The sequence below is a fragment of the Callionymus lyra genome, chromosome 9, assembly GCF_982586985.1.
Source record: "Callionymus lyra chromosome 9, fCalLyr1.hap1.1, whole genome shotgun sequence".
Lineage (NCBI taxonomy): Eukaryota > Metazoa > Chordata > Actinopteri > Syngnathiformes > Callionymidae > Callionymus > Callionymus lyra.
The window spans coordinates 25,562,114-25,578,882 of NC_141826.1; the positions used below are offsets into that span (position 1 = coordinate 25,562,114).

The following is a 16,769-nucleotide window of genomic DNA, read 5'->3' on the forward strand; positions in this document are numbered from 1 at the left end:
CGGGACCGATATTGTAGGGGGACGATATTGTAGGGGGGACGATATTGTTGGCGGGACCGATATTGTAGGGGGACGATATTGTAGGGGGGACGATATTGTAGGGGGACGATATTGTAGGGGGGACGATATTGTTGGCGGGACCGATATTGTAGGGGGGACGATATTGTAGAGGGGACGATATTGTAGGGGGGACAATATTGTAGGGGGGACGATATTGTAGGGGGGACGATATTGTAGGGGGGGCCGATATTGTAGGGGGGACGATATTGTAGGGGGAACCGATATTGTAGGGGGGACGATATTGTAGGGGGGACGATATTGTAGGGGGGACGATATTGTAGGGGGACGATATTGTAGGGGGGACGATATTGTAGGGGGACGATATTGTAGGGGGACGATATTGTAGGGGGGACGATATTGTTGGCGGGACCGATATTGTAGGGGGGACGATATTGTAGAGGGGATGATATTGTAGGGGGGACCGATATTGTAGGGGGGACGATATTGTAGGGGGGACGATATTGTAGGGGGGGCCGATATTGTAGGGGGGGCGATATTGTAGGGGGGGCGATATTGTAGGGGGGACCGATATTGTAGGGGGGACGATATTGTAGGGGGGACGATATTGTAGGGGGGACGATATTGTAGGGGGGACGATATTGTAGGGGGGACGATATTGTAGGGGGGACAATATTGTAGGGGGGACCGATATTGTAGGGGGGACGATATTGTAGGGGGGACCGATATTGTAGATCGTGTCTCGTCCAGTCACAGCGTTAGCTTGCCGTGACGGAGGAGAGCGCCCCCTGGAGCCTCACCTATGGTGGTGATGATGGTTCCGCAGAAGAAGAACCCGGACGGCAGGTCCCAGCGAGTGGAGAAGTTTTCAGTGAGATTCCTGACGTCGAGACCACTTTCCACTGCGGAGACGATTCCCTGTGTTTGGAGGAAGATCAGAGTCAGAAGATTGAGTTTTTAAAGGTTTTCTAACAATTTGATTAGATAATATTTTCAAAATTATTAATGTAAATATTTCAATATATATGTTAGATCGTAAAGTCTGATGTCGTGATTTCAATATTACGAAAATAAATGATTTAAATTTATTTTTTTTGTTTATTTAAATGTTTTTGTTTTGATGAGCATGTATTTACCTATTTTAATAATTTAATTATTTCAATATTTAATGTTTACATTTTATTATTATTGATGATTCTATTTAAAAAGTTAAAAAAATGTTTAAAAATCTACATGTTGAGTTTGAAATTCTAATCCCATAATTGAACAATAACGTCACGTGATCATCTGTGTGTCGCGTGATTGGCTGAAGGTTTGGATCCAGTATCTCTGTGTTCTACTGATAATGTCTGGTGACTCTATTGAACCAACTTTTATTATTGGATGTAAACGTCTATGAATGAAAAAATATTAACTTTATAACATTTATTTTTCTAGTATTGGAATCAAAATATCAAACATAAAAATATTTCAATATGGACAATATTTAATGTATTATTATAGTAAATACTAATAATTAAAATAACTAATCAAAGTTTGAACATTGTAAACATAACTTTGTGACTCTGATGTAGTTCTTTACGTAACGATACGTTCAATGACCTGTTTAACGCAGTAAAACATTTAAATATTGACAATATTTAATGTATTATTATAGTAAATAGAAATAATTAAACAATCAATTAAAGGTTTGAACATTGTAAACATTAACTTTGTGACTCTGATGTAATCTTTACGATGCGTTCAAGGACCTGCTCAACACAGTAAAACATTTCAATATAGACAATATTTAATGTATTATTATAGTAAATACAAATAATTGTAAACATTAACTTTGTGACTCTGATGTAATCTTTACGATGCGTTCAAGGACCTGCTCAACACAGTAAAACATTTCAATATAGACAATATTTAATGTATTATTATAGTAAATACAAATAATTGTAAACATTAACTTTGTGATTCTGATGTAATCTTTACGATGCGTTCAAGGACCTGCTCAACACAGTAAAACATTTCAATATAGACAATATTTAATGTATTATTATAGTAAATACAAATAATTGTAAACATTAACTTTGTGACTCTGATGTAATCTTTACGATGCGTTCAAGGACCTGCTCAACACAGTAAAACATTTCAATATAGACAATATTTAATGTATTATTATAGTAAATACAAATAATTGTAAACATTAACTTTGTGATTCTGATGTAATCTTTACGATGCGTTCAAGGACCTGCTCAACACAGTAAAACATTTCAATATAGACAATATTTAATGTATTATTATAGTAAATACAAATAATTGTAAACATTAACTTTGTGTATCTGATGTAATCTTTACGATGCGTTCAAGGACCTGCTCAACACAGTAAAACATTTCAATATAGACAATATTTAATGTATTATTATAGTAAATACAAATAATTGTAAACATTAACTTTGTGACTCTGATGTAATCTTTAGGATGCGTTCAAGGACCTGTTGAACACAGTAAAACATTTCAATATAGACAATATTTAATGTATTATTAAAGTAAATACAAATAATTGTAAACATTAACTTTGTGACTCTGATGTAGTTCTTTACGATGCGTTCAAGGACCTGCTCAACACAGTAAAACATTTCAATATAGACAATATTTAATGTATTATTAAAGTAAATACAAATAATTGTAAACATTAAATTAACTTTGTGACTCTGATGTAATCTTTACGATGCGTTCAAGGACCTGCTCAACACAGTAAAACATTTCAATATAGACAATATTTAATGTATTATTAAAGTAAATACAAATAATTGTAAACATTAAATTAACTCTGTGACTCTGATGTAATCTTTACGATGCGTTCAAGGACCTTCTCAACACAGTAAAACATTTCAATATAGACAATATTTAATATATTATTAAAGTAAATACAAATAATTGTAAACATTAAATTAACTTTGTGACTCTGATGTAATCTTTACGATGCGTTCAAGGACCTGCTCAACACAGTAAAACATTTCAATATAGACAATATTTAATATATTATTATAGTAAATACAAACAATCGTAAACATTAAATTAACTTTGTGACTCTGATGTAATCTTTACGATGCGTTCAAGGACCTGCTCAACACAGTAAAACATTTCAATATAGACAATATTTAATATATTATTAAAGTAAATACAAATAATTGTAAACATTAAATTAACTTTGTGACTCTGATGTAATCTTTACGATGCGTTCAAGGACCTGCTCAACACAGTAAAACATTTCAATATAGACAATATTTAATATATTATTATAGTAAATACAAATAATTGTAAACATTAAATTAACTTTGTGACTCTGATGTAATCTTTACGATGCGTTCAAGGACCTGCTCAACACAGTAAAACATTTCAATATAGACAATATTTAATATATTATTAAAGTAAATACAAACAATCGTAAACATTAAATTAACTTTGTGACTCTGATGTAATCTTTACGATGCGTTCAAGGACCTGCTCAACACAGTAAAACATTTCAATATAGACAATATTTAATATATTATTATAGTAAATACAAACAATCGTAAACATTAAATTAACTTTGTGACTCTGATGTAATCTTTACGATGCGTTCAAGGACCTGCTCAACACAGTAAAACATTTCAATATAGACAATATTTAATATATTATTATAGTAAATACAAATAATTGTAAACATTAACTTTGTGACTCTGATGTAATCTTTACGATGCGTTCAAGGACCTGCTCAACAAAGTACACGTCGACCTTCAGATCTGCAGCGACTGAGAAACAAGTTTGTTTTCTTAATGTTTTCTTGAAAAGGAAGGAAAAGCTGATCAATTGTTTCAGTGATTTTGTTTCCATCAGGAACTGTGTGTTCGTGAGACTCGAGGAAGGAAAACTTTTACAACTGACGGAACAACGAGCCGAAGAAGTGACGACATCGTGAGTCAATGATTCAGGAAGTGATTGTTCTGCAGGTTTATAGTGACTTGAAAATATACTTTGATTATTATAGTATTATTATAGTATTATTATATTGTTTTTACATGTTTGTTCTTCAGGTTTATAGTAACTTTAAAATATACTTTGATTATTATAGTATTATTATATTGTTTTTACATGTTTGTTCTTCAGGTTTATAGTAACATGAAAATATACTTTGATTATTATAGTACTATTATATTGTTTTTACATGTTTGATGTTTGTTCTCCAGGTTTATAGTAACTTTAAAATATACTTTGATTATTATAGTACTATTATATTGTTTTTACATGTTTGTTCTTCAGGTTTATAGTAACTTGAAAATATACTTTGATTATTATAGTATTATTATATTGTTTTTACATGTTTGTTCTTCAGGTTTATAGTAACTTTAAAATATACTTTGATTATTATAGTATTATTATATTGTTTTTACATGTTTGTTCTTCAGGTTTATAGTAACTTGAAAATATACTTTGATTATTATAGTATTATTATAGTATTATTATATTGTTTTTACATGTTTGTTCTTCAGGTTTATAGTAACATGAAAATATACTTTGATTATTATAGTATTATTATTAGTATTATTATATTGTTTTTACATGTTTGTTCTGCAGGTTTATAGTAACTTGAAAATATACTTTGATTATTATAGTATTATTATATGTTTTTACATGTTTGTTCTGCAGGTTTATAGTGACTTTAAAATATACTTTGATTATTATAGTATTATTATATTGTTTTTACATGTTTGTTCTGCAGGTTTATAGTAACTTTAAAATATACTTTGATTATTATAGTATTATTATATGTTTTTACATGTTTGTTCTTCAGGTTTATAGTAACATGAAAAAATACTTTGATTATTATAGTATTATTATATTGTTTTTACATGTTTGTTCTGCAGGTTTATAGTAACATGAAAATATACTTTGATTATTATAGTATTATTATATGTTTTTACATGTTTGTTCTTCAGGTTTATAGTAACTTTAAAATATACTTTGATTATTATAGTATTATTATATTGTTTTTACATGTTTGTTCTTCAGGTTTATAGTAACTTTAAAATATACTTTGATTATTATAGTATTATTATATTGTTTTTACATGTTTGTTCTTCAGGTTTATAGTAACTTGAAAATATACTTTGATTATTATAGTATTATTATAGTATTATTATATTGTTTTTACATGTTTGTTCTTCAGGTTTATAGTAACATGAAAATATACTTTGATTATTATAGTATTATTATTAGTATTATTATATTGTTTTTACATGTTTGTTCTGCAGGTTTATAGTAACTTTAAAATATACTTTGATTATTATAGTATTATTATATGTTTTTACATGTTTGTTCTGCAGGTTTATAGTGACTTTAAAATATACTTTGATTATTATAGTATTATTATATTGTTTTTACATGTTTGTTCTGCAGGTTTATAGTAACTTTAAAATATACTTTGATTATTATAGTATTATTATATGTTTTTACATGTTTGTTCTTCAGGTTTATAGTAACATGAAAAAATACTTTGATTATTATAGTACTATTATATTGTTTTTACATGTTTGTTCTTCAGGTTTATAGTAATTTTAAAATATACTTCGATTATTATAGTATTATTATATTGTTTTTACATGTTTGTTCTGCAGGTTTATAGTAACATGAAAATATACTTTGATTATTATAGTATTATTATATTGTTTTCACATGTTTGTTCTTCAGGTTTATAGTAACTTTAAAATATACTTTGATTATTATAGTACTATTATATTGTTTTTACATGTTTGATGTTTGTTCTCCAGGTTTATAGTAACTTTAAAATATACTTTGATTATTATAGTACTATTATATTGTTTTTACATGTTTGTTCTGCAGGTTTATAGTAACATGAAAATATACTTTGATTATTATAGTATTATTATATTGTTTTTACATGTTTGTTCTTCAGGTTTATAGTAACATGAAAATATACTTTGATTATTATAGTATTATATTGTTTTTACATGTTTGATGTTTGTTCTCCAGGTTTATAGTAACTTTAAAATATACTTTGATTATTATAGTACTATTATATTGTTTTTACATGTTTGTTCTGCAGGTTTATAGTGACTTGAAAATATACTTTGATTATTATAGTATTATTATATTGTTTTTACATGTTTGTTCTTCAGGTTTATAGTAACTTTAAAATATACTTTGATTATTATAGTATTATTATATTGTTTTTACATGTTTGTTCTTCAGGTTTATAGTAATTTTAAAATATACTTCGATTATTATAGTATTATTATATTGTTTTTACATGTTTGTTCTTCAGGTTTATAGTAACTTTAAAATATACTTTGATTATTATAGTATTATTATATTGTTTTTACATGTTTGTTCTTCAGGTTTATAGTAATTTTAAAATATATTTCGATTATTATAGTATTATTATATTGTTTTTACATGTTTTTACTTCAGGTTTATAGTAATTTTAAAATATACTTCGATTATTATAGTATTATTATATTGTTTTTACATGTTTGATGTTTGTTCTCCAGGTTTATAGTAACTTTAAAATATACTTTGATTATTATAGTATTATTATATTGTTTTTACATGTTTGTTCTCCAGGTTTATAGTGACTTGAAAATATACTTTGATTATTATAGTATTATTATAGTATTATTATATTGTTTTTACATGTTTGTTCTTCAGGTTTATAGTAACTTGAAAATATACTTTGATTATTATAGTATTATTATAGTATTATTATATTTTTTTTACATGTTTGTTCTTCAGGTTTATAGTAACATGAAAAAATACTTTGATTATTATAGTATTATTATATGTTTTTACATGTTTGTTCTCCAGGTTTATAGTAACATGAAAATATACTTTGATTATTATAGTATTATTATTAGTATTATTATATTGTTTTTACATGTTTGTTCTCGGGTTTATAGTTACTATAAAATATACTTTGATTATTATAGTATTATTATATGTTTTTACATGTTTGATGTTTGTTCTGCAGGTTTATAGTAACTTTAAAATATACTTTGATTATTATAGTATTATTATATGTTTTTACATGTTTGTTCTTGGGTTTATAGTAACTTGAAAATATACTTTGATTATTATAGTATTATTATATTGTTTTTACATGTTTGATGTTTGTTCTCCAGGTTTATAGTAACTTTAAAATATACTTTGATTATTATAGTATTATTATATTGTTTTTACATGTTTGTTCTGCAGGTTTATAGTGACTTGAAAATATACTTTGATTATTATAGTATTATTATATTGTTTTAACATGTTTGTTCTTCAGGTTTATAGTAACTTGAAAATATACTTTGATTATTATAGTATTATTATAGTATTATTATATTGTTTTTACATGTTTGTTCTTCAGGTTTATAGTAACTTGAAAATATACTTTGATTATTATAGTATTATTATATTGTTTTTACATGTTTGTTCTTCAGGTTTATAGTAACTTGAAAATATACTTTGATTATTATAGTATTATTATAGTATTATTATATTGTTTTTACATGTTTGTTCTTCAGGTTTATAGTAACATGAAAATATACTTTGATTATTATAGTATTATTATTAGTATTATTATATTGTTTTTACATGTTTGTTCTGCAGGTTTATAGTAACTTTAAAATATACTTTGATTATTATAGTATTATTATATGTTTTTACATGTTTGTTCTGCAGGTTTATAGTGACTTTAAAATATACTTTGATTATTATAGTATTATTATATTGTTTTTACATGTTTGTTCTGCAGGTTTATAGTAACTTTAAAATATACTTTGATTATTATAGTATTATTATATGTTTTTACATGTTTGTTCTTCAGGTTTATAGTAACATGAAAAAATACTTTGATTATTATAGTACTATTATATTGTTTTTACATGTTTGTTCTTCAGGTTTATAGTAATTTTAAAATATACTTCGATTATTATAGTATTATTATATTGTTTTTACATGTTTGTTCTGCAGGTTTATAGTAACATGAAAATATACTTTGATTATTATAGTATTATTATATTGTTTTCACATGTTTGTTCTTCAGGTTTATAGTAACTTTAAAATATACTTTGATTATTATAGTACTATTATATTGTTTTTACATGTTTGATGTTTGTTCTCCAGGTTTATAGTAACTTTAAAATATACTTTGATTATTATAGTACTATTATATTGTTTTTACATGTTTGTTCTGCAGGTTTATAGTAACATGAAAATATACTTTGATTATTATAGTATTATTATATTGTTTTTACATGTTTGTTCTTCAGGTTTATAGTAACATGAAAATATACTTTGATTATTATAGTATTATATTGTTTTTACATGTTTGATGTTTGTTCTCCAGGTTTATAGTAACTTTAAAATATACTTTGATTATTATAGTACTATTATATTGTTTTTACATGTTTGTTCTGCAGGTTTATAGTGACTTGAAAATATACTTTGATTATTATAGTATTATTATATTGTTTTTACATGTTTGTTCTTCAGGTTTATAGTAACTTTAAAATATACTTTGATTATTATAGTATTATTATATTGTTTTTACATGTTTGTTCTTCAGGTTTATAGTAATTTTAAAATATACTTCGATTATTATAGTATTATTATATTGTTTTTACATGTTTGTTCTTCAGGTTTATAGTAACTTTAAAATATACTTTGATTATTATAGTATTATTATATTGTTTTTACATGTTTGTTCTTCAGGTTTATAGTAATTTTAAAATATATTTCGATTATTATAGTATTATTATATTGTTTTTACATGTTTTTACTTCAGGTTTATAGTAATTTTAAAATATACTTCGATTATTATAGTATTATTATATTGTTTTTACATGTTTGATGTTTGTTCTCCAGGTTTATAGTAACTTTAAAATATACTTTGATTATTATAGTATTATTATATTGTTTTTACATGTTTGTTCTCCAGGTTTATAGTGACTTGAAAATATACTTTGATTATTATAGTATTATTATAGTATTATTATATTGTTTTTACATGTTTGTTCTTCAGGTTTATAGTAACTTGAAAATATACTTTGATTATTATAGTATTATTATAGTATTATTATATTTTTTTTACATGTTTGTTCTTCAGGTTTATAGTAACATGAAAAAATACTTTGATTATTATAGTATTATTATATGTTTTTACATGTTTGTTCTCCAGGTTTATAGTAACATGAAAATATACTTTGATTATTATAGTATTATTATTAGTATTATTATATTGTTTTTACATGTTTGTTCTCGGGTTTATAGTTACTATAAAATATACTTTGATTATTATAGTATTATTATATGTTTTTACATGTTTGATGTTTGTTCTGCAGGTTTATAGTAACTTTAAAATATACTTTGATTATTATAGTATTATTATATGTTTTTACATGTTTGTTCTTGGGTTTATAGTAACTTGAAAATATACTTTGATTATTATAGTATTATTATATTGTTTTTACATGTTTGATGTTTGTTCTCCAGGTTTATAGTAACTTTAAAATATACTTTGATTATTATAGTATTATTATATTGTTTTTACATGTTTGTTCTGCAGGTTTATAGTGACTTGAAAATATACTTTGATTATTATAGTATTATTATATTGTTTTAACATGTTTGTTCTTCAGGTTTATAGTAACTTGAAAATATACTTTGATTATTATAGTATTATTATAGTATTATTATATTGTTTTTACATGTTTGTTCTTCAGGTTTATAGTAACTTGAAAATATACTTTGATTATTATAGTATTATTATATTGTTTTTACATGTTTGTTCTTCAGGTTTATAGTAACTTGAAAATATACTTTGATTATTATAGTATTATTATAGTATTATTATATATTTTTTTACGATGTTTGTTCTTCAGGTTTATAGTAACTTGAAAATATACTTTGATTATTATAGTATTATTATATTGTTTTTACATGTTTGTTCTTCAGGTTTATAGTAACTTTAAAATATACTTTGATTATTATAGTATTATTATATGTTTTTACATGTTTGTTCTCCAGGTTTATAGTAACATGAAAATATACTTTGATTATTATAGTATTATTATTAGTATTATTATATTGTTTTTACATGTTTGTTCTCGGGTTTATAGTAACTATAAAATATACTTTGATTATTATAGTATTATTATATGTTTTTACATGTTTGATGTTTGTTCTGCAGGTTTATAGTAACTTTAAAAATACGTATACTTTGATTATTATAGTACTATTATATTGTTTTTTCCTGTTTGTTCTTCAGGTTTATAGTAACATGAAAATATACTTTGATCATTATAGTATTATTATTAGTATTATTATATTGTTTTTACATGTTTGTTCTCGGGTTTATAGTAACTATAAAATATACTTTGATTATTATAGTATTATTATATGTTTTTACATGTTTGATGTTTGTTCTGCAGGTTTATAGTAACTTTAAAAATACGTATACTTTGATTATTATAGTACTATTATATTGTTTTTTCCTGTTTGTTCTTCAGGTTTATAGTAACATGAAAATATACTTTGATCATTATAGTATTATTATTAGTATTATTATATTGTTTTTACATGTTTGTTCTTCAGGTTTATAGTAACATGAAAATATACTTTGATTATTATAGTATTATTATATGTTTTTACATGTTTGTTCTCCAGGTTTATAGTAACATGAAAATATACTTCAATTGATTCACGTGAAAAATTAGAAACAAAAGCATGTTTTTATTTCATTTTGTTGACTCAAAAAGTTGATCAAGAGAAACAAAAACATATATTTTACATATAAAGTTTGATCCAAAAGTACAAAATACATAATAACTTCGTAACTGTTTGTTTATTGAAATGTTTTCGTTTTTGTAAACATGTTATTACTTCTGTGAATAGTTTATTAAATTAGAAAATAAATGACTTTATGTAAATTTCAATTAGTTCATGTAATTCAATTAGAAACGAAAAACACATTTATTTCATATAAATAAGAATTTGGGCAAATATCACATGATATTTTATCTCCTAAATAAATACATCTAATAAATATCACATTGAATTAAACAAGAATACAAAGGAAAATATACTTAAAAACTTTCCCTTTATTTCATTTATTTTGTATTTATATTTAATTTCTTTCTTTCATGTTTTTGTTTTAAAGGTTATTTGCAAAAATAACTTTACTTAAAAAATCATTAAATACTGTTTTTTAAAATTATATATATATTAAAATATGTTGTTGAAAAATGTATTTTAATAGAAAAATAAACATCATAATAATAAAGTAAAGTACAAACATCAAACAAAACAAAATTATAAAATGAATGGATGAATGAAAAGATGGATGGATGGATGGATGAATAGATGGATGGATGGATGAATGGATGGATGGATGGATGGATGGATGGATGGATGGATGGATGGATGGATGGATGGATGGATGGATGGATGGATGGATGGATGGATGGATGGATGGATGGATGGATGGATGGATGGATGGATGGATGGATGGATGGATGGATGGATGGATGGATGGATGGATGGATGGATGGATGGATGGATGGATGGATGGATGGATGGATGGATGGATGGATGGATGGATGGATAAATGGGTGGATGGATGGATGGATGGATAGATGGATAAATAGATGAATAGATGGATGGATAAATGGATGGATGGATAAATGGATGGATGGATAGATGGATAAATAGATGGATGGATAAATGGATGGATGGATGGATGGATGGATAAATTGATGGATGGATAGATGGATAAATAGATGGATAGATGGATGGATAAATGGATGAATTGATGGATAAATGGATGAATTGATGGATGGATGGATTAATAGATGGATAAATGGATGAATTGATGGATAAATGGATGGATAAATAGATGAATAGATGGATGGATAAATGGATGGATGGATAGATGGATAAATGGATGAATTGATGGATGGATGGATTAATAGATGGATAAATGGATGAATTGATGGATAAATGGATGGATAAATGGATGAATTGATGGATAAATGGATGGATAAATAGATGAATAGATGGATGATGGATGGATGAATAGATGGATAAATAGATGAATAGATGGATGGATAAATGGATGGATGGATAAATGGATGAATTGATGGATGGATGGATGGATGGATAGATGAATAGATGGATGGATAAATAGATGAATAGATGGATGGATAAATGGATGGATGGATGGATGAATAGATGGATAAATAGATGGATGGATGGATGAATAGATGGATGGATGGATGAATAGATGGATGGATGGATGAATAGATGGATGGATGAATAGATGGATAAATGGATGAATAGATGGATGGATGGATGAATAGATGAATAGATGGATGGATGGATGGATGGATGGATGAATAGATGGATGAATAGATGAATAGATGGATGGATGGATGGGTAGATGGATGAATAGATGGATGAATAGATGGATGGATGGATGGATGGATGGATGGATGGATGGATGGATGGATGGATGGATGGATGGATGGATGGATGGATGGATGGATGGATGGATGGATGGATGGATGGATGGATGGATGGATGGATGGATGGATGGATGGATGGATGAATAGATGGATGGATGAATAGGTTTTGTTTTAAATAAAAACATGTATTTGTTGTGAGCAGGTGGTGCACCGGTGGTGACTCGAGGTACTGCACCTGGACCAGCAGGTAGAAGTCTTGGTCGCTCACACACGAGTGGTTCTGCAGGAAGAAGCTCCTGCTGGACCTGAGCTTGTTGAAGCGATCCCTCTCCTCCGAGATCTCCAGGGTGATGAAGACCAGCGCCCCCATGACCAGGTACAGCACGACCCCCAGCAGCAGGGCCAGCAGGGTGCTGCAGCGCATCCTCGGCCAGGGGTCGGAGGTCGAGGCTCAGGATGCACCGGCCCCTCGGCCCGGCGTAAACAGGAAGTTCCTCTTCCACAGCCTCCGAGCAGGAACATGTAAACAGAGCAGCGCTCGTACTCGCACCTGTGCGTCAAGGAGACCTTGATGTCATGGAGGGTTCACTGAAGGTCGAGGTCGTGAGTTTACCTGCCGGTGCAGAGGTCAAAGTTCAACCCATGTCGAGGTCCACGGCAGAGCAGGTGAAGGTGGCGTCGGTCCAGCTGCAGACGTGGGACTCGAACCCTCGTGTCGCTGTGACGACAAAGAACCTCAGAGTGACCCACGACCTTTGACCTCTGGGTACCTTTTCAGGCAGCACAAGAACTGAACCAACAACAGACCCTTGAGCAAACATTTATATTTGTAGAGCGCTTTTCCAGACCAGGGTCACAAAGCGCTTAAACAATCAAGAAGCGTGTTCAGGAACCATCAGTAGATTCTGATCCACAGACCTCAGAGCCCGAGCTGGGGTGTAAGTCTGGATCAGATCACTGATGGAAGGTCTGACCATGAATAGATCTGAAAGTAAGAACCAGAATTTTAAAATGATCCTGAAAGAAACTGGCAGCCAGTGAAGAGTTTGAAGGAGAAATGTGAGTTCTTCTACTAGAGCGGCTCAGAATTCTGGCTGCAGAGTTTAGTATGAACTGCAGGCGAGACGATCCTTCTGGTTTAGACATGAATATAAACTGTTACAATAGTGTCAACGACACAAACGCATGGATTATAAGATCCAGATCATGTTCTGACAACATTTTCCTACATTTAGAGATTTTTCTCAGTTGAAGGAAACAGTTTCTGGTCAGTTTCCTTCAGTGTTGAACAAGAGACATGTCTTTATCAAATACAACACCCAGGTCTCTCAGGCTCAGTTTGACAGACTGACCTAAGTCACTCAAGTACTGACTCAACCCTGAACCTTATCATCAACAATCACCAGAGTTTTGTCCACATTTAGCTTCAAAGTGTTTTCACTCATTGTTTGATTTCTTCAACAATAAGTTCAGCCTCTGGTCAGTTGAGCAGTAGATCTGGACGTCATCAGCAAACATGTGAAGAAACATCAGGAATGATTTGACGAATCAAGTACAAACAATAAAGGACCCAGAACAGAACCTTGAGGGACTGTGTCAAAGGCTGAGGACAGATCCAACAGAACCAGAACATTGTATAGTGTGTGTGTGTGTGTGAACATCTTTGTGTGTGTGTGTGTGAACATCTTTGTGTGTGTGTGTGTGTGTGTGTGTGAACATCTTTGTGTGTGTGTGTGTGTGAACATCTTTGCGTGTGTGTGTGTGTGTGAACATCTTTGTGTGTGTGTGTGTGTGAACATCTTTGTGTGCTTGAACATCTTTGTGTGTGTGTGTGTGTGTACATCTTTATGTGTGTGTGTGAACATCTTTGTGTGTGTGTGAACATCTTTGTGTGTGTGTGTGTGTGTGTGTGTGTGTGAACATCTTTGTGTGCTTGAACATCTTTGTGTGTGTGTGAACATCTTTGTGTGCTTGAACATCTTTGTCTGTGTGTGTGTGTGAACATCTTTGTGTGTGTGTGAACATCTTTATGTGCGTGTGAACATCTTTATGTGCGTGTGTGTGTGTGAACATCTTTGTCTGTGTGTGTGTGTGAACATCTTTGTGTGTGTGTGTGAACATCTTTGTGTGTGTGTGAACATCTTTGTGTGTGTGTGTGTGTGAACATCTTTGTGTGCGTGTGTGTGTGTGAACATCTTTGTCTGTGTGTGTGTGTGAACATCTTTATGTGCGTGTGAACATCTTTATGTGCGTGTGTGTGTGTGAACATCTTTGTCTGTGTGTGTGTGTGAACATCTTTGTGTGTGTGTGTGAACATCTTTGTGTGTGTGTGAACATATTTGTGTGTGTGTGTGTGTGAACATCTTTGTGTGTGTGTGTGAACATCTTTGTGTGTGTGTGAACATCTTTGTGTGTGTGTGTGAACATCTTTGTGTGTGTGTGTGAACATCTTTGTCTGTGTGTGTGTGTCTGTAGGTCTGTGTGTGTGTGTGTGTCTGTCTGTGTCTGTAGGTGTGTGTGTCTGTCTGTAGGTCTGTGTGTGTGTCTAATCATCTTTGCGTGTGTGTGTAGGTATGTATTTGTGTGCATGTGTGTGTGTAGATCGGGCTGTGTATCGGTAGCAGTGTGTGTGTATTTGACGACGACTAAAGAAAAACAAACTCAGAAGAAAAACATAAATTTATCTTTTCAATGTTTTTGTTTCTAAATATGTTTTGGGAAATTTTCCAGAAAAACAAACCGACGACATTTGAAGTGAAAACTTACGAGGATTAAAGACGATCGACAGTCAAACTCATGACAACAATGTTAAGATGTTTCTGGACAATAAACATGTTGTTCAGACCAAGAGTTCAAAGTTCAACGAGTTTAATTTCTATAAAAACATTCGTTTCAAGTCTAGAAACTTTTGTTTGTTTGTTTTCTCCAGAGACTGAAACTAAACGTATGACTTTTATAATCACTGAACTGCTGCGTAAACAATAAAAAACACGATTTAATTCATTAACTTTTAGTTTCGTTAACACCAGTGACTTGAACAGTCTTCTGGCTCAGCTCTACTCGAGAGAATAACCCACAGTCGCCTCCAGAGGGCGCTGTCTGTGGCTGAAGATGAACAATGGTGAACTTTTCATCCACTTCTCTAGTTCCACGTGTGTCAAGATCTCATCAAACACAACAAACACAAACAAACACAAACAAACACAAACAAACACACGTGTCTCTCAGTCAGACCCTCGCGATCAGATCAAGGTTCGTTGAAGTGAAGGAAACTCACCGCGAGTCCAGACCTTCTGCTCCAGAAGCTCCTTCAACAAACTGCTGGTCTCTCCGCGAGTGTGTGTTGTCGAAGTGCATGTGTGTGTGTCGTCTCCTTGGAAGGTGTTTCCTCGTCCTCGTGACCCTTCATCGCCGTCGAGGGGCCTGAGGAGGAGGAGGAGAAGAAGAAAGGGATGTGGCAGCAGAAGAAGAGACGTCACTGGAGGAAGAACAGAAGCTGGAGTTTCCTCCTCTGTGTGTGTGAGTGAGAGGGTTTGTGTGTGTGTGTGTGTAAGTGTACCAGGGTGTGTTTGTGAGTGTGTGTTGGAGTGAAGGTGTGTGTGTATGTGTGTGTGAGTGTGTGTGAGGGAGTGTGTGTGAGAGAGTGTGTGTGGGTATGTGTGCAAGTGTGTGTGACTGTGTGAGTGTGTGTAGATGTGTGAATGTGTGTGTGATTGTGTTTATGTGAGTGTGATAGTTTGTGCGTGTGTGTGAGTGAGTGAGTGAGTGTGTGTGAGGGAGTGTGTGTGAGAGAGTGTGTGTGGGTATGTGTGCGAGTGTGTGAGACTGTGTGAGTGTGTGTAGATGTGTGAATGTGTGTGTGATTGTGTTTATGTGAGTGTGATAGTTTGTGCGTGTGTGTGAGTGAGTGAGTGTGTGTGTGAGTGTGTGTGTGAGTGTACCAGGGTGTGTTTGTGAGTGTGTGTTGGAGTGAAGGTGTGTGTGTATGTGTGTGTGAGTGTGTGTGAGGGAGTGTGTGTGAGAGAGTGTGTGTGGGTATGTGTGCAAGTGTGTGTGACTGTGTGAGTGTGTGTAGATGTGTGAATGTGTGTGTGATTGTGTTTATGTGAGTGTGATAGTTTGTGCGTGTGTGTGAGTGAGTGAGTGAGTGTGTGTGAGGGAGTGTGTGTGAGAGAGTGTGTGTGGGTATGTGTGCGAGTGTGTGAGACTGTGTGAGTGTGTGTAGATGTGTGAATGTGTGTGTGATTGTGTTTATGT

At 30.6% G+C, this 16,769-nt stretch overlaps 1 protein-coding gene across 1 annotated transcript in view; it reads right to left on the minus strand.

Moving 5' to 3' along the window:
- The window catches only part of kcnk4a (potassium channel, subfamily K, member 4a), a 27,929-nt gene extending 11,973 nt beyond the window's left edge, over positions 1 to 15,956 (minus strand). Inside the window, exons 1-4 of the mRNA XM_087798926.1 lie at positions 15,790 to 15,956; positions 13,126 to 13,230; positions 12,748 to 13,062; positions 819 to 936 (exon numbers count right to left, since the gene is read on the minus strand). Of these exons, the coding sequence (XP_087655052.1) occupies positions 819 to 936; positions 12,748 to 12,936 (307 nt within the window). The 5' untranslated portion in view covers positions 12,937 to 13,062; positions 13,126 to 13,230; positions 15,790 to 15,956. The remainder of the gene's footprint in view (positions 1 to 818; positions 937 to 12,747; positions 13,063 to 13,125; positions 13,231 to 15,789) is intronic.
- Positions 15,957 to 16,769: the final 813 nt, after the last annotated feature.